This window comes from Callorhinus ursinus, unplaced genomic scaffold (assembly GCF_003265705.2).
Source record: "Callorhinus ursinus isolate GAN/ISIS: 27379988/994484 unplaced genomic scaffold, GSC_fseal_2.0 scaffold83, whole genome shotgun sequence".
NCBI lineage: Eukaryota > Metazoa > Chordata > Mammalia > Carnivora > Otariidae > Callorhinus > Callorhinus ursinus.
Window position 1 is genome coordinate 1683483 of NW_027397145.1, and position 22464 is coordinate 1705946.

The following is a 22464-nucleotide window of genomic DNA, read 5'->3' on the forward strand; positions in this document are numbered from 1 at the left end:
TAGATTAGCCTGATGAAGATGGGGATAGAAATGAGGAGGGTGGGGAAAGGGCGCTCCAGGCAGAAACAGTGGAGGACACAGCACATTTGAGTGGAGGAATTCATTTGGGAAGGGGAGGCCCCCACTTTTGGTCCTGGCGTAGGGTCATTTCCAGCAGATCCTTGGGTGGAAGCATTGAGGCTGCTACTGTTACTGCTTCCAAAGCATGTACCAAAGTAGGACCCATATGTGGCGCATAGGCTTTCTTGGATGGAGGCTCTTGGGTCAGAGGCTCTGTGTTCTACCACCTTCTCTACCTAGGGCAGGGTCTGCTACACTCCTCCTCCCTCCCACCGCCCCTGCCTTCAACCCTGTCTCTGGCTCAAGCCCACATTAAAGGCCTTCCAACTTGGATGTGGGCCCAGGTTGGAGCTCATTACAGTCCTATGGCCAGGCCCTCCATTTTCTCTTCCAGGTTAAGACTTGGCAGGCATTAAAGACTGCCAGGAACACCCCACAGGCCTTCTCCCTTAATGATCTCTCTCCGTTCCTCGGTCTGCATGGCCTCCCTAGCCAAGCTTTGCTCACCAGAGCCTCTGGTGACTTTTCGCAAGCTTTTCTTCATTCCAACAAACAGAATTCAGTGACTAATTGCTGGTATTTTTTTTTTCCCCTCAAGACTCTATTTATATAGGCTGTCATGTTGGGGGTGGGGAAGAGCAGGCTTTAGTCTTGGGAGGACTGCTGTTTCCTGCTACTGCCGTCATTAGACGGAGGCCCATGTGGCATTGATGTCCACACTTTGTCTTTATTCTTGTATTTTTTTGTCGTTTCGACATTTGGTTCTTTGAACATCTAACATCCCTTTTATGCTTCTCATCTCCCACAGAAGATTGTTGTATTTTGTCCCCCACCGAAGCTGAGTTTTCCTTTTGTCAGATTTCTCACTTTCTTCTTTAATGTATTTTGATCAGTGCGGCCATGTAGGTCTGGGTTTTATTGGGAGCTTTTCATCTTGGCAGTGGCCCTCAGGGCTTGGGTCTTCTTGCAAAAGCCCAGCTCTGCCTCAGGCCCCTGAAGCAGGCCTTTCCTGGCCAAGGCTACAGAGAGCCCAGCCTGTCACCTGTCCAGAGACATGCTCTAGCCAACAATTCTCAAACTTAAGCGTACATGAGAAGCAACAGGATTTAACCAGGATCTGTTAAAATACAGATTGCCAGGCCCCTCCCCTAAATCTTCTCATTCAGTAAGTCTGCTTTGGAACCTGAGAATTTTTGCACATAATTTCCCGGGTGGTGCTGGTACTGCTGGTCCAGAGACCACATTTTAAAAACCATTGTTTTAGTGTAATTGTTCCTTTACCTTGTGCCAGAGTGTCCAGGGCCCTTGAGAGGGGAGAATAGCTGGAGACCATGTTCCCTTTTCCCTGTACTGGGCCCAGCTCTCCAAAATTAGATGATGACAGCTGTTGGCAGTGGCATCGTGCTACTTAACACTTTTACAGTGATTACACTTGCCCTAAGTCATTTGATACAGCAGATCCTTCAGTTAAGTAGCAGAGTTTCTTCAGTTGAGAAGCTCAGATAAGAACTCTTTCTTGGCCTTTCAGCTAGTAGTTTGTGATGTTCTAGTTGAATCCAGGTCTCTTAGCTCCTATTCTTGAGCTTTTGGGACTCTGCCGCTTACTACATCACTATGTGACCTTGGGGAAAAGTACTTAACTCTCTGTGACTTAGTTTATTGATTAGTAAAATGGGGGTAAAAATATCTGCCTCATAGAGTTGTCATGAAGATTGTGTGACTTAACATTTTTTTTTTTTTATTAGAAAGAGAAAGGGGAGCCTGGGTGGCTCAGTCGTTAAGTGTCTGCCTTTGGCTCAGGTCATGGTCCCAAGGTCCTGGGATCGAGCCCCATATCGTGCTCCCTGCTCAGTGGGGAGCCTGCTTCTCCCTCACTCACTCCCCCTGCTTGTGTCCCCTCTCTTGCTCTCTCTCTGCCAAGTCAATAAAATATTAAAAAAAAAAAAAAAGAGAAAGAGTACAAGTTGGGGGGAGGGGCAGAGGGAGAGGGAGAAGACGACTCCCTGCTGAGCAGGGAGCCTGACGTGGGGCAGGGCTCCATCCAGGACCTCAGGATCATGACCTGAGCTGAAGGCAGACGCTTAACCAACTGAGCCACCCAGGTTCCCCTTGACTTAAAATATTTGAGAGCTATGAAAGGACAGCACACCAGAATTCATTCTCCTGACTGTGAGGGGCTGCCTTTAGTTTTGCATTTCTGTTATTACAGGAGCCCCAGGTAGTATCCCCAGCCATCAGGACAGGGCTCCATCACTTTGGAAGGGCACTTCTCTCTGTGGCCTGCCCTGACAGAACTGGAGCACAGCAAGCCAGTGATGGCCTTTGCCTCCAAGAGTTGAAGATGAGGCTATCGCTGATGGGCTGAGTCGGTGTGAGAAGTTGAAGACCAAAGGGGAGCCCACATCTCCTCATGCCCTCCGTGGGGGCTGCTGCAGTCATGCCCTGCAGCACTCAGCCCTGGAATGGCCCTTCGGGGCTTCATTTAGAGGGAGGAGAAGCCAAGCCTGCCCTTTTGGGGTTTTCTCTCTCTTCCTGCTTCTCCCCCACCTTCCAATTGGGGCGTTCATAGAGGTAGCTGAAGTTGTACATAGAAGGCTGGCCCTGGTAATGTTATTATTATTGAACCTATTGAACAACATAATGTGTCAGGAATTGTTACATTCGATATTTCATTTAATCCTTACAACAATCTTCTGAAATAATCTTCATTTTACAGATGGAGGAGGCTTGGGCAAAGAGAGGTTAATCAGGTCGGTCTGGCTCCAGAAACCATGGTCTTTACCAGTGTGACACTTCCTCCTGGGACGCTGCCCTGATGGTTCCCTCCGTGGTGCCCTTGTCCCCTTCCCATGGATTCCTGGCCTTATCCTGTTCCAGGATCCTTTGCCCCTCAGCTCGCTGTGTAGAGTCCGGGCCTGTGCAAGTCTTGATTTACCTTTGTACCTTCCATAGAACTTCAACAAAGCCTTGTACCGAGGGTCACCATATGTTCCATTTGTATGTCTTGTCCTAGTGCAGTAATTAATAGTACCTCCTTTCACTCTTTAAAGTGTCCCAGGTTGGACAATAAATTATGTGGTCATTCTACTTACACATGTCCAGGTCTCCCAACCCAGGGGCAGTGGCATTTTAATAGAGGAACATGAAAGACAGAATTATCGTTAAGACTCAAATACATCGCAGATGGTAAAACTTTAAGCACTTTTGCAGCTCAGCGGGCAAGAGGATTTAGACAGAGGTTCTGCTCAGCACCCCACAAACCTACCACAAAGAACTATTTCTCAGTCCAAACTTGAGGCCTGTGAAGATCACCAGGCTGGTCTCAGATTTCACAGGGCCAGAGTCCTACTGTGTGGCTTCGTGGAAGTGTCTGACAAGCAAGGCCAGAAAATGGGAAGGAGTGCCGAAAGCATCGGCTTTTCCACCTCTCTTGGGCAGAAGCCAGCCTTGCCTAGAAGCTGACTATCCTCAGCACCTGAGGCTTCCTGCAGGAAAGAGCCAACGGGGACTGACCCTTTCCACAGTGCTGAACTCAAGCCTAGTGGGAGCCTAGACCCGGGGTCCTGGTGCTGGGGTTTCTGCTCACCTCAGGCTCTACCCCATACCTTAGACATGGGACCATGCCCACTCTCAGCCGTGGTGTGTGCAAGTCACATTCCAGGCTGTGTCCTTGGCCCATTTGTAGGCAGCTGGAAACTGCTGTGCATATGTCGGTTCACACTTGAACTGGTTTAATGTTTTTTCTTTTAAGCTGCAATCTAAAATTCAGCCAGACAGGCTTTAACGAGCACTAAATCGTCAAGCCTTTTGTTTCCCTTGCTATTCAAGCCATAGAGATTTTGTATTTGATTCAGCAACAATTGCTGTATCTTAAACAAACCATTTACATTTTGACATTAACTATTTTATGAGGATAACTTTTTTGTTGGATTCAGAATGGTTCCAGCAAAAGTCCTTTTAACGATTTATTAGAAAAAGAGTTTAAAAGGTCTGTGGAAGGTGATTCTTAACATTTTCTTTGAGGGGAAGAAAGACTTTTATCTGAATTCATTTGGGTAATACATACAGACTTGTAACCTTTTTCCTCCTATCTTAATGACTTTTGGTCTTACTCAGGTCATTCTTCCAGGGCACCTTCCTGGTCAAGCCGTCCATTTTTCAGATTACACCTAACATTGGACTCTTGCACAGTGACTTGTCTAATACAGTGCCTCTCCACATGTCCTTGTTGGCTGTTAATTTTGTCTAATAGGGGCAAGAACTATTTTCATTCTTTTTTTTTTCTTTAGATTTTATTTATTAGAGAGAGAGAGAGAGAAAGCACAAGAGGGGAGAGGGTCAGAGGGAGAAGCAGACTCCCAGGGAGTTCGATGTGGGACTTGATCCCGGGACTCCAGGATCATGACCTGAGCCGAAGGCAGTTGCTTAACCAACTGAGCCACCCAGGCGCCCCAACTATTTTCATTCTTTGCTCTGGCCCCAAGCTGCTTAGCTGAGGACCCTGTGCACGCTGGGCACAGGATTTGTTGCCCAACCTTTGGGACAAAGAGCCTCAGTCAGACAAATACCATGCTCACAAACGGAACCATCCATCATTCTGTCTGTAGAAGCTGAGAGTAATTGGAGCTTTTCTCCAGTTCTTAAAGACCTTCACAGAGTGGGAAGTCTTCTCTTTCCTTGTAGGCCCCCATTCCAGTGCCTGGTGACTCAGGACTAAGGACCTCAGGCAAGGGCAGGCCTTGTAGTTCGGTTCCTGCATTAGGGGAAGCTCTGTGTCCTTCTTGCCCTAGAGTCATCACCAGACCCGCTCCACCCAGTTTTCTCCTCTGTTACAGTGTGACAAAAGTGGCTAGGGGCAGGAAACCCATGCTTACTTGACCCAGGAGAGGAGCCACACGAAATGGAGCTAGCCGGGGAGCCCCTGTTGATCCACCCCCACAGAGAACCAGGAGACTGGGTGCTGCATTTCCCTCTCAGAACCATAACTAATTGTTCATAAAGATCTTTCCAAATACCAATGATGCAAAATATTTGAATGGTTTACCATATTGTTCACCATATTTAAACTGTCAGAAACCTTAAATATCTGAGCAGAACCTCAGCAAACAAAGGATATTTTGGGGACTTGTTATGTATGTTGTACAGCAGAGAGATTTGTAGTCTATATGACTTCCAAATCTTGTAAACGAAGAGTTTCAGTGTTGTCATTTTCAGCTATAGACCATCCCACGAATTTTGCTTTTTCTTTTGCTCTTAAGAGATGGCTCTGTATGTCAATTACTTCTCAATAAAACGGGGGAAAAAAGATTGGCTCATTCATAAACATTTCTACAGTTTGTGGCAAAAGCCAAACAGGCCCCACTTGATTCCACTGGCTCTGATAAAGGGGAGGAGGAAGTTGGAGGGAAGGGTGAGTGATTGCCCAGCACACACCTCTGAGCCCTTGAGAGCAAGATCTGGGTGAGTAAGGAAGTTCCTTCCTGAGCCACCAAGGGCTTCTAGAGAAGGAGTATGGCCTGCAGTTGGGAACAAAGGTTGGCTAGGTGATTTCCTGCAGCCCTCTTACCCTGTGGAGCTGGCCTGCTCTGGTCCCCCCAGCATCTTGGGTGATGGAGATATAGATGATAGCTGGTATAGATGACCTCAAGTAACATCCTCTCTATGTTCTTTAATCTGACTGCGTAAAAAATCTCCCATATGCTTTAGTCTAAATTTTCTTCTGCTTAACCTTGTTACTCCTAGCTTGCCTCCCTCAGACTGCCTGAGACAATTACTGGGAGGCATTTGTTGAATAATTACAGGCCACAGATAATTTCTCTTTAGCTCTCAATCTTGCATGTTACCCACCCTGTGGCCTCCCTTTAGCCAGCTCTAATTAGCTTCTTTGATCCTTCCTCCCAATCTCTCCCTCTAGCTTGTTAATTACCTTTCTCCCCCATGAATTCTTTTTGCCCTGCTTTTGTCCATGTAGCCAGAGGAGGTGAGAATGACAGTCTAGGGCCACTCAGTGGGAGGTGGTCCTTCTTTGTCTCCAACCACAGGTGGCCCCTCCTACTTTTGAGAAGCCTGAAAACCCAGGTGCTCCTTGGCAGACGAGTAAAAATAGTAATTTTCATTAAATAGTATAATACCTTATGATAAAACAACTATTAATTGAATGCTTGCTATTTGCCAGGAATTGTGCTAATCTCCTTATATATTATCATATTTCATCCCCACAGCAATCCCAAGGGATAAATATTACTAATCCCTGTTTACAGATACAGAAACTAAAGTCCAAAGAGGTTTTAAGTAACTTGTTCAAATCACACAACTTGAAAATACTGAAAGTAGGACTTGAGCCCATTTCTCTCTGGTGCCAGAGGAACTTTTATTCACCAGTTTGCTCACTGAGTTTGGGCTTTGGGTGAAATAAAAGTCGACATCACTGGCTCTTGGCCTACCCAAGAACATACAGACTAGCCATGGGATAAGATGTCAGCTATTTACCCTCAGTGTAGAAGAGGTTTTCTGAACTGAGATTACAAAACTGGTGCCGAAGCAAATTGTTGTGGCGCTTTGGGTCCCCACGTAGCTGAGCAGGTGGAAATCTCCTTCGGTAGAAAACAGGACTCTGATAAATTCTTGATTTGCTTTAATTCTTAACTCACTTTTCTGACAGTTTCATCTCTCAGATGATTGAGGGAACCATAAGGAAAAGGGCCTCACTGAAATTATGTTCTGAGCAACAGAAAGGATATATTCAGTGAAGTGGAAGTGTTGGGGACCTTAGCAGGAAGTGGCCATGTTTGGAGAAGCCAAGGGAAATGCAGAACTCTCTGAGTTTGGGGGAAAGCAGAGCGTAGAAGGCCCAGGAGCAGGTAGATAGGATGTTTGGGCAAGAGCTTCAAAAGGAGGGTGACTTAGAAGTGAAAAGTGCTCGATGCAGTCATAGGTGATTACTGCAGGGAATAAGGGAGAAGATGCCTAGAGGCCAACATGGCTGCACAGCGAGCAGTTAGAGTGGAGTTTTTGTGTAAGAGATGAAAAAGGGTGAACAAACAGAGAAGGGTGTGAAGCTCCGACAACACTGTCAGGAATACCAGGGTGGGTGAGACCTGGGACACTGAGAACAAAGGGACCTGCCCAAGCAATTAGCATTCAGAGTGAGAGTATGGCTAGGAGGGCGTCAGCCCCCTGCTTTGGCAGATGAGTCATTGTAGCAGGTGAGGGCATCCCCGTCCTCCCTTCTAGTTTTGTTTTGCCTCTGACTTGTCTTTTAAGGAGAATGGTCTTCCTGGGGCGCCTGCGTGGCACAGTCGGTTAAGCGTCCTACTCTTGGTTTTAGTTGAGGTCGTGATCTCGGGGTCATGAGATTGAGCCCCCCCGTGTTGGCTGTAGAGATTACTTAAATATATAAAACTTTAAAAGGGGGGGGCTTTAAAAAAGGAGGGGAAATTAATACATACGTACAACTACAACCCAGGTCAAGCAACAGAACTTTGTCAGCACCCCAGAGGGTCAGTTTGAACTTCCTTTTCAGGAGGATTAGCTGTCCTGGGAGCTTAGATGAGTGTTACAGACATTGAGGGACTGTGCATTTCAGGAAAGCATTCAGCAGAATCTCATGATAATGTAATAGGCAGAGAAATAATGATAAAGACATGTGGATTTATAGCTACTTGAACAATCAGACCTCTAATAGATGTTTGTTTACAAATAGTTCAGTGTCCACAACAGAGTCTTGACAGTGCTGTTGTGCCAGAGATCTCATGTCAGACTCTGTCCTGTCCGACCTGCATTCAGATTCTTACATGAGGACATGGGGGCAGGTGACACAGATCAGAAAGGGCGAACCACCATGCTGGGTACATGACAGAATGAGGATCCCAAGGTGGAGTGACATGCTAGGATGAAGGGCTTGGGAGGCAAAGTGACATTTTAAATCTTGTTATTGAATTCTTAATTTTATAAGAACCCACATTTGTTGTTAAAAAATAAATCCTACCACCCAGAGACAAATATATGATGTCATACTACCCATACCTTTGGTAACTTGGTTTTTGCTGTCTGTACTTAGGTTCAGGGCCATGTTGGAGAACCCTTGGCTCATCATGTGAACAGTTTTCAGGGACTGGATCTAGGCAGGTGCAGTGTGAGTCAGTTCTGCAACACTACTGCCGAAAACCTATCCGTGACCTGAGGCGTTAGTTGCAGAGTGATCCTGGGGCAGAGGCAGCTGGGCCCACTGGACTCTGGAGGGCTTGGCCAGGGGGGAGCCCTGCAGGTAGGTTTGCCAGATTTTGAGGGGAGCTTTCTCTGGGCATTTGGCTGCCCCTGAGCTTCAGAAGGGATGACCTGTCCAGACAGAGTCAGATGACCCTCTCTACATTGAGAGGGCAGACTTGGGACCAGGGGGTATAAATAAGCTTCATGAAAGCAGATTTCAACTCCTTATCAGAAGACATTTTTCAAGCAATTAGAAGAGTTTAAAACTCAAGGCAGCAGAAAGCTGCCTTGTTTGATGGGGAGCCCCCTACTGCTCTACTCTTCAAATACTGGGCCATTATCAGAGGTGCTGTACCAGGTAAAAGATTGGTGACTGGGTCTAGTTATCCCAAATGTTGGTCCTCACATCAGTGCCAGGCTTAGTGGTAAGGATCAGCTGAAACATTTATGAAAAATCGGGTTTTTGAGCCCCACTGCTGAGGCTTTGATTCAGTATGTGTAGGATAAGGGTTAGAATCTGTTAGAATTTTGAAAAAGTGCCCCAAGTTCTCCTTGGTGAAATGGCTGATTCTACAGCTGGTATAGCTAATACCTTTTGCAAGAACATCTTGGGCCAGAAAGTAAGGAAGTGCTTAGAGAACAGTGGAAATAAGTAGAAAAGATACAGAAGCTAGTATGAAAAGGCTTTGATGGTTAAATCAGGGATAATTTGAGCATCAAAATAAATAATGATAGAAATGGATTATAACCCATAGATTAATTAAGAATCCATGAATCCGTACTGATAGAAATGAGTAAGTGAAAAAATAGGAAAGCCTCTTCTTTCACATAGACTGCCAACACAGACAGGTAGAAGCAGTGATTGAGCTTGAATATCATCATTTGGCAAACATCACAGTAATAATAATTTTTAAAGAAGAATGATCAATGAACACCTGGTGGGTGAAAGTTTGATGAGGAACAGGCTGTCTTGATATCCCAGAGTGTGTCTCCCCACAGAGTATGTATTAATTTCAAAGGGACAAATAGCATCTTCATAATGGAGAAATCTAGCAGACACCACTGTGACCAGTAATCCAAGTGAACACAGCCCATTGTGGGCCTCCCTGACATCAGGTGCCTCCTGATAAGATGCACCAAGAAAGACACAACGTTGCTTTTTATGGTGTTCCTGCCAACATGCGTAACCTCAATCTAACCATGGGAAAACATTAGACTCAGGCTGAGGAATATTCTGCAACTGGCCTGCATTCCTCAAAACTGTCAGTGTTGTGAAAGACAAAGACAGACTAAGGAGGGGGTGTCAGGGGTCGAGGGGACTTGAGACATGCTGCTGAATTCATCGTGCCGGGTCCTGGATTGGACCACAGACCAAAATTATTCTTATAAAAGGGGTATTTTGGAGACAGTGGGTAAAATCTGAATATCTGTAGATCATATATTGTTAATTTCCTCATTTGGATAATTGTACTGTGGTTCTTAGGAGACGCACTTGATACATTTGGGGTAAAGAGGCAGCTTACTCTCAACTGTTTCAGGAGAGAAAATAATACGTCTAAATATATATAGAGAGAGAATTAAAAAGCAGATGTGGTAAATTGTTAACAATTGGTGAATCTTAATGGGAGTTCTTTTACTCTTTTGTAAGTTTTCTGTGTAATTTTCTGTAATTTTTAAAGTGCCCAGTCTCAAATCATTTGAGGGGAAAAACAAAACAGTGTCCCTGGTGATTGTGATGCAGAGTTATGTATGAGAGCTAGCAGATGTCTGTTAAGATTCTTTGGGGCTACACCCTCTGAGGCCCTAGTTCTCTTTCCAGAGGTGGGCATCTGATCTGTGTGTGTATGCACGTGCATGCGTGCACCTGTGTGCACAAAGAGGGCCTCCTAGAGATGCTCTTGTGACCAGTATCATTATGGTGAATTGTGTGTGCCCCACATTTGCTTACACGACTGGCTTCTGGTGGTGAACTGTTTATGAATGGGTCCAGTGATACTCCTACCCTTTCCGTGTCCAGATGGAACTTTTGAAGTGGCCCACTGTGGTTCCCATCATCCTAGTTGTGGTATGAGCCTCATGTTACAGGCTGGATGTTTTGGTTCTTCTCGGGGCTTCACTTCCATGTGGAAGAGTTGTATGTGGTATTTATTCTTTTGGTGAACCTATTCTATTTTTATTCAGGTTGGTAGTTGTCCATCTCTTGATTGACTAATTGATTGCTTACCCCCATGAATCCCTAGATGGCAGGCTAGTATAGATCCCTAATGAACTGCCTATTTCAAGATTACACATCCTGCAAATCTTTGTGTTCCACAGATGATCAAGGCCACACGCTAGGGCACAGACAAGGTGAGGCCAGCAGAGAAGGAATCCTTCTCTCTGGGCAAGAAGGTGAGCAGGTACCACTTCATCAGGAAGGATTGCAAATGATTAAGCCTAACCACGTCCTCCCCTGAGATTTGCCCCCTTTCCACACTGTGTAGATTCCTCTCAGGGAGTATTTCATAACAATGGCAGTTTTTTTCCCTCTGTTACTAAGAGAATGAAAAAAAAAAAAGAATCATTATCCTACTTAGAAATATAGTGAGGACTCCGGAGAGAGCACATACCCTCATGCGTGGACAAGCCTAGAGTCTGCGTTGGGAGTGGGACTCCAGATGACACAGGCTTTGCTTTGGGGGTTTCACCTTGGTGTTTACTCAGCCCCAGTCAACCTACCCCTTACTTTCCATTCCAGAAGTCTCTGCCTTTTCCAGTTTTTGTCCTTTTCTAGTTACTCAAACTCCCTTTTCAGTCTACTTCGCCCCAAACGGGATCTCTGTGTGCTTCCTGTTACTGTGCACACAGGCCCTGTTGCCAGCAGCACCTGCTTTGTGGCCGTGGGACCGTATAGTAGCCTGAGACCCCGGCCTGAGATGGGCCTGTGCTTGGTGTAATGCTCTGCCCTTTCCATCCTGAAGTTTCTAATAGTTTTTGAACATGGGTACCACATTTCCATTTTGCACTGGCCCTGAAAATTATGCAGCCTGTCCTGAGTGCCGGAGAGGGAGAAGGGCATCTCGTGGGCGGCACTCTCATGGGGCCCATGGCTGGGCTTGGCTGTACACCCTGGGATCAGCTGAACCACCTCCCCCCAGACTGCCCCCCAACACTTGCTCAGCTTTGCTTAGCTGAAATGTGATCTCTGACCCTTGGCAGATCACCTACATTGGTCACCCTGACCCAAACCGTTTGGTTTCTGCAAATGTAATCATTTCCATTTCTGTGACCTACCCCCCAGCCTCACCCAAGATTTACAAAGTAGCAGCTGCTGCCATCCCTCTGCACACAGACAGCTGACTTGCCTGCCGATTGTGAACATCCCAGTAATCCAAGTGCTAATGGTATTTACTCAGCCCAGCCAGCTTAGCCCTGAACGAGGTTTAGTCTCATTTATCTCATCGGAGACGAGCCACGTCCTTAATATCCTTCTGTTGACTTGGAGCACACCAGCGTCACGGAGGTCGCTGAGAGGCAAGCCAGGCCCCTGCCCTTTAACACGCTCAAATCCCCAACGGTCAGGCTCCCCACCTTCCAGCCAGCAAGAACCACCTTTCCACCCCTCCCCCTACATGGGTTTGTAGGCAGGGAGGCAGATGAGGCCTGCATGTCTGTGCCTGGGACATCTGTGTTCTGGAGGATGTGGTCTGGGCTCTTTGTAGCAAACGCACCCTAATTGTAATGTTTCCATCACATTGCAGTTGGCTGCATTTTGGCCTTTGTTCCTTAGCTGTTATATCTTTAACACAAGATATTTTTAGCTCTGCCTCATAGGTGAGGCGATAGAAATGAAAGGACTTGCTCAAGGTCGTCAGCCCTTGGTCACAGGCTTCCTCCCAAGGGTTCTGCAGGCCCTGGCCCTTGTACATCCCCTAACCTCACTCGGCCGTTTGGGGCATTTCATCCCCCAAAGCACAGAGTAATGAACATTCAGAGCCCAAGGCTAAGCTGCTGGGGGAGGGAGAGGTTCTGAGAGCATGTTGGTACCTGCCCCTCCACAGCGGATTGCTCGAACGCCCAGAGCACCTGTCCCTGCCTGGCTGGACTGAGTGTCATTTGGAAACACAAGCTCTCCCTTCCTCAGTTTCCCCACCTTCCCTCTGCTGTGTTCCTTAGCCCCTCGGCTGGGCAGAACTGAAAGACGGTTGTCAGAGGGTATTATACAGAACGCCTGAAGTGTATAGGGAGCCCCTGAAGTCTGGCATAGGGCGCAGAGTTACGTGGGCACCTTACCTTCCTTTAAGTTGGTCAGGTGAAAAGGCCCAGGGACCCGGGCCTCCAAGATGGCGTCAGTCGTACCAGTGAAGGAGAAGCAGCTCATGGGTGTGAAACTAGGAGAGCTGCCCAGCTGGATACTGATGCGGGATTTCACCCCTAAGGGCATTGCTGGAGCATTTCAAAGAGGTTACTACCGGTATTACAACAAGTATGTCAATGTGAAGAAAGGGGGCGTGGCTGGGATTTCTATGGTGCTGGCAGCTTATGTGCTTTTCAACCACTGTGGTTGTTACAAGGAACTCAAACACGAGCGGCTCCGCAAGTACCGCTGAAGAGGGCCCGGTGTGGAGGCACTTTCGGCGTTCCCGACCATGACCTTTGCCTGGCACCCTTGAATCCTTTCATATTCTAATTCAGAACTAACATCCAATAAAAGATGACTGGTAAAAAAAAAAAAAAGAAAAGAAAAGAAAAGGCCCAGGGCTGCTAAGGCCACGCTTGGCCACAGGCCCGTGTTTAGCCGATGGGCCTGCTCTCCTCACCCAGGTTCTTCAGGACTCTGCTGCAGGTGGAAAAGTCGATTTATTGCCTGATGAAAGTGATTTCAGCAAGTAACAAAGTACTGGGCCTTCACTTTTTCCCTCTGGTTTCTTTCTGTGTGAGTTCTATTCTGTCCTACCTTAATGAGCTTCTCTCTTTGGGGACGGGGAGGGACCCAGCCACTGTCCGTGACTGTAGGTGCTCCTGGCTCATAGCAGCCTATCTTATGGAGAAAAGAGCTGCTTTTTGTCCTGACTCCATTGTAGACTCAGGGTTCTGGTTGCCCAGTCCTGGGTGACCCATGGTGGATCAGCACCCAATCCACAAGCCCTTCTCTGTGGCTTTGGGAGTTGGGACCCACCCCATCAGGGTCATAAGGAGTGGGAGAGGGAACAGTGTCTCAAAGGAAGGGAGGCAAGAGTGTCAGTACTGAGAGGTGGGACAGGGGATGCCGGGCAGATACAGGCTCACACCCCACAGCCACAGACGACCTGACCTGGGAGTAGTAAGTTGTGCCTGGTTCAGAGTGTTCCACCATCTCCTCTCCTGTCCCCAGGGCCACTGTCCTGCTCCTGGGCCCTCTCTGGCTTCTGTGTGGCTTGAAGGAGCTTGTCACCAACTCTTCATTTTACTTTGGGTTTGGTATTTGCTGAGGAAGGAGCAGCAGGGGCAGGTTCTGCTTGCTGGGCAGGCTCTGGGCCCTGCATCATCCTTCCTAGGTCCCAGCCAGCAGACCTCTTTGGCACTATCAGCAGCCTGGCCTCCTGACCTGCACCTACTTGTCAGCTGTGCCTCTTGGCCCCATTTCCATGACTTTCCTGGGGAGCTGTGTGTTCAGTGGTCTTGCCTCTCCACACACACTCGTGCTCTTCCCTGAGTACCTGCCCCTCCTCCTGTGCACAAGTGTCTTCTTCCGCCTCCTGCAGTGTCCCTTTTCCAGTGCAGCCCTCCTGGCTCTTCCAGCCCAGACCTTCCTGTTTTTTTCTCAGAACCCCCACCGGCCTTAGGTTCAGAGCCACTCGGTCTGGCCTAATGTTCCATATTGTTCATTCCCTCTGTAACTTCTAAGTAAAATCTGGTGGTGTGATCTCTCTCCTCTGCGTGGATCCTGGCTGGCTGAGCTTCCCCGAAGACCCATCCTGCATGTGGGGCTTCCCTGAGCAGCTGCCTAGCAGCGGCCCATCTCTACAGCTTTCCTAGGACAGACTGCTGTATGGCCCTCTGTCACTTATGTCAGGGTCCCGGGGACAAGAAGTACCCAGGAAGCCATATCTCTTCCTGGCTTTTGGCGTCTTTCCTTTCCTCCCAGTCAGTTTACTCCCTCTTTGGAGGATCCTGAGGATTTGCCTACACAGTATGTGCCCTCCCCTTTAGGCCCTGGTACTTTGTTTCTTGTCGGTGCTTTGGTTCCTTTAGGGGTTTGAGCCTTCTCTCCCCTCCTAACAAGTAAGATGTGGGTGAGCACAGTTCCCCTCTCTCCCAACACTGCCTCCTATTCGTGACAGGGCTGCTCCTCTGGGTGGTGCCCTGATGGGTCCCTGTACCCAGCCTGCTCAAGTGGATCTCCTAGGACAGCCCTTGTCTTCTGGGGTTGGCCGGGTGATGATCTCATCTCTAGGTCTTGTTCTCAGCAGATCCATGGACAAGCACAAAGTTCCATGTGCTTTCTTTGGAGGACTTTGTCCCTGCCACTGTGTGGGCCTATGACACATGGTGCTCCCTGTGAGGCTGATGTGATGTTAGGTCTCGCAGCCCTCCTTCCTTGGGAGGCAGCTTTTGACGTTTGTGTGAATTTCTCAGCATGGTCCTCTTTTCCTAGAAAAGACCCTGCCTGTTGCGGGTGAGTGTTCCTCAGGCACATGATGGCAGAGACAGTCCTGATTAGCTCACGCTTTGATGAAGCAGCTGCCTTTCTCAAGTGGGGGAAGCAGGGGGCAGGGGAGAGGCTCAGCTCCCCGGCCCCCCTGCATCGGTGCCCACCTGCCTGTCTGGAGAGGAGCTGTCAGCTTCCCTTCCCCAGAGACCCTGGCCCATCGCCAGGCTGCCCCTGAGACACACCAGTGGAGCTGCGGTGGGACAGGCTAGCACCCACCCTGCACGTCCTTTCTAGCTGAGAGGATGCAGAGGGACCCACGTACCCCCCCCATTTAGAGCAGGAAAACTGGCTCAGCGTGCTGGGTCTTCTTTGAAACTTGAAGCTGGTGCCTGGCAGGATCGGGCCCCATCACCACGCCATCCGGGCCAGCTTGGCCGGAGCACCTGCTGTGTGGCAGGCCCTCTCCTGTAAGTGCAGTGTGAACTCTCTTGTTCCCCGCCTCCCACTTCCTCTGGGTCTCAGGCCCTGCCTCACTCTCCACGATGCCGTGAGGGCCCCTTGCTGAGGTTGGGGGTTAGGAGGAACAGGTGCTCTTTGGGTCCCCAGGGAGCTTGTGGCCTTGCTAAGGTGAAGCAGCCAGAGCCACGAAGAGACTCGGTGCCCTTTGTGGGCTGTCTGGGTGAGTGTGAGAGCCACTCTGTGACCCCTGGTCCGGCCCCTCCCTTTCCTTCTGGCCTCGGGCTTTTCTTCTCTGAGGCCTGCCTCTTAAGTGTCTGGCGAGGGAGCCTTGACCTCCCTTGAAGGCCTAACAGGTCCCTGTGCTTGTCACTTCCTCCCTAATTGATCATAATTTGATCTTGGAAAGCAAGAGGTTCAGACATGTCTCACGCCTGGCACCCTGCGCTGTGGAGGTCTCACCAGCCAGGCCCCTATGCTTCCGTCCAGGAGAGTTGTGCCTGAATGTTTGAACCTCCTCTCTCTTTCTCCAGCCCAGAATGGGGAGAGGAGTTGGAGAGGCAGTTCTAGGTTTTGAGTGTTACGGGGTTGCTGTGTGTTGGTTGGTACAGTCCTGGTTGTGCGCTGTGTGTTGATTGATTCTGGCCCGCTTTTCCCGGGCCGCAGGGCAGAGGCTGTGTGCTGAGCGCTGAGAACATGCTGAGAACACGGGCGCAATCACAGCGGCTACTCTCACAATGGGGAGGCACCTGGGTTGCTCCTGTTTTAAGATCTGCTCAGGTTAAGAGGCTGCCTGGATCTCTTTTGTTCTTGCTGTCTTTTTCCCACAAGCACTGACCACATGTTGTCTGTGTGCTCCCCCAGGTGAGGAAAAAGGAGTGCGTCCCAGCACGTGGCCTGGAGGAGCTCATGCTCAGAGAACAGACCTTTTAGTAATTGCCCCCCAGTGTGTGATTGCCTGGGGTGACGGAAGGAGGAAGACCCAATGTAGGCCTGGGGAGTGTGAAGGAAGGCTTTCGTGGGAGGGACACTGAGTAGCACCTTCAGCATCAAGAGATCTTAAAAGGGTGGAGATGATTTCTCTTCCCCGATCACTCCAGCCCATTGGCTCCTGGGGGGTAGGACAGTGTGAGAGCTGTTGGCCCTGTCATTTTGGCCATGGGCCTTTGTACCCAGGTGGACGTATAGCCCTTCACCTGTTCGCCCAGCTAAGTTCGAGCTTGTCCCAAGTGGGAACCCTCCCTTGAGCACCTTAATTTTCCCCAGGGAGTGACTGGGACATTCTCATCCCCCTACCCCGCCGGATGCCTGGACTGAGCGCAGTGGCGTGCCCCCAGTGTGGTGAGGAGGGGCAGGGTCATTGCTGTCCTGTGCTTTCCTTCCAGCAACCCAAAGGTCCAAGTAGAGGCCATTGAAGGGGGAGCCCTACAGAAGCTGCTGGTCATCCTGGCTACAGAGCAGCCTCTCCCTGCAAAGAAGAAGGTGTGTATCTGCTCCCTTCCTCCTGTCCAGCTCCTAGTTCATCTGTGGCAAGGGTCCCTTTTCAGGCTGTCCCTGTCACCCTTGGGGACCTGAGTGGTCATCCATCCACTGGCTGGCATAGGGGAAGAGGTCCCACTCACCTCACGCAGCATGGCCACTTGCCGAGGCATCTGGAAGCCTACGTTCAGCTCCCGTAATAGTCTGGCGTACCACCCTCTGGGTTCCTGTGGTGGGACTCTGCCCAGGGGGCAGTGTTGGAGGTGTCTGACCCCTCTTCTGGCTCTCACGGACCTGTGTTCTGGGGTGGAGTTGGACCTGAGCGGGGGCGGGTGGGGCCGGGAAGAATGGAGCATGGGCTGGGGTTGTGGGGTACCTCTGGCTGCCTTTGCTGGGCCCCGGAGCAGGGCCAGCTCCATGTGGCTCCGACCCTCTGCAGGTCCTGTTTGCACTGTGCTCCCTTCTGCGACACTTCCCCTACGCCCAGCAGCAGTTCCTGAAACTGGGGGGGCTGCAGGTCCTGAGGAGCCTGGTGCAGGCGAAGGGCACAGAGGTGCTGGCTGTGCGTGTGGTCACTCTGCTTTATGACCTGGTCACTGAAAAGGTGAGTGCCCAGACCTGTGGTGCCTTCACGTCACGTTGCTTTGTTTTGCTTCTGGCCTTTTGACCCTGGCCTCCTCCCACGTCTCTTCCAGCCCGCCTTCCATCCTCCTAACGGTGCTCCCAAGAAAACGTGTCAGACTGTGCTGGGCGGACAGGGAGGCTGTGGGAGCCCCTCCCTGGGGCCCCAAACCCGGAGTTTCTGAGGCCTCAGGGAGGGTGTCCCATGGGAAGTGACGGCTAAACTGAAACCTGAGGGCTGGTGAGGACGGGAAGGGGCAGGGGCGCTGGCGGGGGGGTGGGGGCGGGGCGCAGGGCAGAATGTGCCAGCGTGATGGAGGGCCAGAAATGGCCAGGATTGGCCCTTCATAGAATGACAGGTCATTTGGCTAAAGCCTAGGGTGGGGTGATGGGGAGCAGCTGGGACGGAGCAGCTGTGTCTGGGAGCCCCCGAAGCAGCCGGAACACCAATTAGCCAGAGGCTGGAATGATGCTGAATCTTTAGATTCTAGAAACGTGATCTTTAGATTTTTAGGTTTAGATTTTGAGATTTAGATCTTAGATCTTTAGAGCCTAGAAACATGGAGGTGCCTCCTCTGGGAGCTTTGGCCCTGGGCAAGGGCTCAGAATGGCCGCCCTCCAGGGGCCCGGGGAACCCTGTTGTTGCCACCTGGCAGGAGAGTCCAACCCACTTTGGTCTTTGTGAGCCTGAAAGGTGTCTTAATTAAGAAGAGAGTGCAGCCAGCCAGGTCTGGATTCTGAATGCAGCAGCTTCAGAGAGCGTTAGCAGAGCTTTGTCAGCTGCCTCTCTGGCCACACTCGCCCTAGAACAGCTGACTGCGGATTCGGGGAGCAGGGCTGGGCAGCCGCCCGAACCACCACTGAGTGTCGGAGGCTGAGAGGCCCGGGCCCGCCCGCCTGCCCCTGCCTCAGCCTGAGGGTCAGAGTTGTCTAGAGCTGCTTCTCCGTCTGTTAGTTGCTGTTGTGTGTGCGCTGACTCTCCGGGCCTGCCTTCTCTTCCATTCTCTTTGCCTCTTTCTCCGCCTCTCGCGCTCCCCCCTCCTCTCTCTTCTTCCCCTCTCTCTCTTTCCCTCTTTCTCTCTCTCCAAGCTGCAGAAACCCAGAACAGCAGGCAGCCATGTGGAGCTCACATCCAGTTAATAAGGCCTGTGCACAGTTGACTTCCTGGCAACAGGCCAGCAAGCCTGGAGCAGGACCTGCATGTCGGCTTGGCGTTTCCCAGGAGAAACTGACCTCTCCTCTGGTGAATTCAGTGTCTCTTTGCTGCCCCCAGTCCTGGTGTGGCAGGTGCCACGGCATTGGCGTATCACCGGAGAGTTACCTGAGTCAGCTGGCCCCCGGAGCTCACCTTGAAACTCGGGGTGCTGTAAACACTGGTGTCTCTCTGCAGAGAGTACAGAGATAACTGTCCTTCTGCAGGCAGGGAGTATGGTGGAGGAGTTTCAGCCAGCCAGTAAGCTTAGGACAGGTGTCAGCCAAACTGTGCTTGAGGCAGCTGGAGCTTCTCTGTTCTTGTCCTTCCTCAGAAAGAGCCCGGGGCTGGGTCCAGAGCTGCATGAGGTGGAGGCGTGCCAGGTTGCCCTTGGAGGTGCCCTACACCTTGAGGGTGTTGTGGGAAAGTAGCAGCTGCATTGCAGAGTTCCCATGGAGAGTGGACCCACCTCTCAGATTGGTGCTTCTACAGAGATGAGATGCTGGCCTCCGGTCATGAGTCCACATCCATTCCTGCCTCCATGGAGCTGAAGGGACACGGGTGACCCCCCCCCACTGGTTCCTTCCACGAGTGTTGACTGGATGTCTGTCCTGCCCGGTGCTGGTCTAGATCCACCGTCCCTGCCCTCCTGGTGCTTTGGGGCAGACTTTCATCACAGTAGTTCCTGGAGCATGTGGGCTGCAGAGGCTCACAGTTGGGAGACTCTGACCTGTTCTGGCAAATCAGGGGAGGCAGTGAGATCTGAGGGGTGAGTTAACTGTGGAGTTGGAGTTAGGTGGGAGTGCGCTTCCAAGCTGCACCCTAAAGGCTCTGGGGGACAGTTCGTGTGACAGGTGCACGGGTGAGGGTGTGTGTGGGGACGAGGCCAAGCACAGGTCGGGGTGGACCCTGCAGGGCCTTGAAGTCCTTGGGAGGGGATTGGTGACGAACATCAGAAATGCCCAGTTGTGCAGGGTGTGGGGCTGGACAGCGGTCTGCCGTCAGCCGCCTGGAGGAGGCAGGTCAGGAGCGGGAGGCAGGGGGCTGACTGGTGCAGTAAGGAGCAGTGGACGTGGGGTAGAGGCCGAGGGCAGTGGGGACTTGGATGTTCCGGAGGTGCCGCTGGGGCGCGCGGGGTAGCTTAGGAAAGGACTGTCAGAGCCCTCTCATCCTTTTCTGTGCCAGGATGCTGATCCCTGCCTGTCCCTGCTTCCTCCACCAGCCCCAACAGACCCCAAGGCCATCAGGTGGTGCTCTGTGGCCCCTGCTCTTCGCCTGGGCTTTCCTCTTGTCTTCCCTGTCCTCGGCAGCCTCATTCTTACCTGGAGTAAGGGCAGAGATTCCTCTTTCTCCTTGCAGATACATTTAGTACAGCCAGCAAAGCACATCCCCACCCCTGCTCACCCTCCACCTCTGCGCAGCCTTCCCCCGACATTTGAAAGAAGCTGGTCACTCATCAGGTTTCAGGCATGTCTGCCTCTGGCAGCCTGGCAGCCATGGCTCCCACCATATTGTGCTGATGGGGCTGGGTTTCTGTACTTGACAGCCACCGGCCAAGCTTGTGACTTTCTGCCCAAACTTGTCTCAACTCCCCAGGCCCTTGGCATGAAGGCCACACACAGCCAGGGCTCTGTGTGCTCTGGGCCTAGCTGGACCCTCACGCCCCACGGACCAGAACAGCCTGACATTCTTCACACGGGAGGTGGTCCTCAGCCTGTTGTTGCGACCCCCCTGTGTGCGGACCCTCCACCCTTGTCCACTTGGACAACTCCCACGCAGCCCTCCAAACTCAGGGAAGTGCCATCCTGCTCTCTGCACTGGGCCCTCACTCCTCTGAGAGGGTGGATCCAGCAGAGGTGAGGCCAATGTGCTTTGAGGTACAGACGGTGTGACTCTAACTTGATATCCGAGCTCCCGCTGCCGGGGGTGCTGTGTGCTGGGCACTGGCTGTGTGTGGCCCTGAAGGGGTCATGTCACACAGGAGATGACACCGTGCCAGCCCAAGGCCGTCCGGCTATCAGTGGTGGAGCAGGAATTTGAACCCAGACTGTTGGCCCCCACAGTGCACTGCTGAACTAAAGTTTTTGTGCTACTTAGGAATTACTCAGTTAATTAGTATTCTCCTGCTAGACCCTGAGCTCCCTGAGGGCAGGGATCGTGTCTCCATCTTGGTTTCTCTGGCATATTGCAGTTGTTTTTGATGAACGGATGGATGGAGAGGCAAATGAACCTCTGGATGGATGGGTGGGGGAGGCCGTGTGAAGTCGTGAACCCAGCTGGCTGTCTCCCTCCCTAGGCCTTTGAGGCCCAGAAGGATGGAGGAAGATGGGTCAGCCACATTGCCTTCCTATCTGAATGGCAGCCCTGACCGCTCTGTGTCTTCTGTCCCCCAACCCCACCCCTGGTGCCGGGACGTGCGGATGGCAGATGTTTGCTGAGGAGGAGGCCGAGCTGACCTGGGAGACGTCCCCAGAGAAGCTGCAGCAGTATCGCCAGGTGCACCTCCTGCCGGGCCTGCGGGAGCAGGGCTGGTGCGAGATCACCGCCCACCTCCTGGCCGTCCCTGAGCACGATGCCCGAGAAAAGGTGCTGCAGACGCTGGGTGCCCTCCTGGCCACCTGCCGGGACCGCTACCGTCAGGACCCCCAGCTCAGCAGAACGCTGGTCAGCCTGCAGGCTGAGTACCAGGCTCTGGCCGCCCTGGAGCTCCAAGACGGTGAGGATGAGGGCTACTTCCGGGAACTGCTGGGCTCCATCAACAGCTTGCTGAAGGAGTTAAGATGAAGCTGCTCCCCAACACTGGGACTGGACTGGGACTTTAGTGAGCTGACGGGCACCAGCTTGGCTGGGCTCTTGAGGGGACACCAGCCAGGAGGGAGGACTTCCCTCCTGGGGCCTGGACATCATCTGGGCAGTGCTGGCTTGGCCATTAAATGGAGGCATGAGGGCCGTTGTCTGTTGTGTGTCTCTGCAGACTGGACACAGTCCTGTGGTTGGGGGACCGTGTATCTAGGAGCCCACAGGTTGGGTAAATAGGCACCTGAGGAGCGCCTGATGACACGGGGGATGATCAGCCCAGGGCATCCAGTAATAGGCCCCATGGGAAGGGTCTGGGCTCAGGAGTTGGAAAACCCTGGCTGGGACCCAGCTCTTCCCCACCCAGTAGCTCTGTGACCTTGGCAAGTCATTTGCCTTCCCCTGAGCCTGTTTTCTCAACTGTCACAGGGGAGTGCCATTAAGTGTGAGAAAACATGCATAAAGGGGCGCCTGGGTGGCTCAGTTGGTTGAGTGACTGCCTTCGGCTCAGGTCATGATCCTGGAGTCCTGGGATCGAGTCCCACATTGGGCTCCCTGCTCAGCGGGGAGTCTGCTTCTCCCTCTGACGCTCTTCTCTCTCGTGCTCTCTATCTCTCATTCTCTGTCTTGCAAATAAATAAATAAAATCTTTAAAAAAAAAAAAAAAGAAAGAAAACATGCATAAAGCACTACAGCAGGGTCGGGCACCCATGCTTGTTCCTTCCCCCACCTGGCTCTGATGGAGGGTCCGGGGGATCATCTCACTGCCCCCTGTGCCCCGGACATAGCTTTGAGGCCCCTGGCTGTGTGTCAGCCCCAGCAGCTTACAGGCTGGGACCAGGGTGCTGGAAGGACTGGGGTTGGCCTGTGACACTCCGGAGGACCCTTGGGTGTGGGCCTCGCTCTTGGAGACGTGTGATCTCCCTGAAACTGGAAGAAGGTCCGCCTGACAGGGCCCTCTGTGCCCTCGCCCCTCCCCCGTGTCAGCCAAGGTGCACTGCGGGGGTGGCCTCGGAGGCGGGGGCAGCCGAGCCCGGCA

At 51.5% G+C, this 22464-nt stretch overlaps 1 protein-coding gene and 1 pseudogene across 5 annotated transcripts in view; both read left to right on the top strand.

Annotated features, from left to right (window-relative positions):
- Positions 1-21576, top strand: part of SIL1 (SIL1 nucleotide exchange factor) — a 214269-nt gene extending 192693 nt beyond the window's left edge. For all 5 annotated transcript variants that reach the window (XM_025852270.2, XM_073887800.1, XM_073887798.1 and 2 more), the window contains 3 exons: positions 16723-16819; positions 17256-17420; positions 21057-21576. In XM_025852270.2, coding sequence (XP_025708055.1) covers positions 16723-16819; positions 17256-17420; positions 21057-21413 — 619 coding nt within the window. In that variant the 3' untranslated portion in view covers positions 21414-21576. The remainder of the gene's footprint in view (positions 1-16722; positions 16820-17255; positions 17421-21056) is intronic.
- LOC112808977 (ATP synthase F(0) complex subunit f, mitochondrial pseudogene) lies at positions 12591-12880 on the top strand (annotated as a pseudogene).
- Positions 21577-22464: the final 888 nt, after the last annotated feature.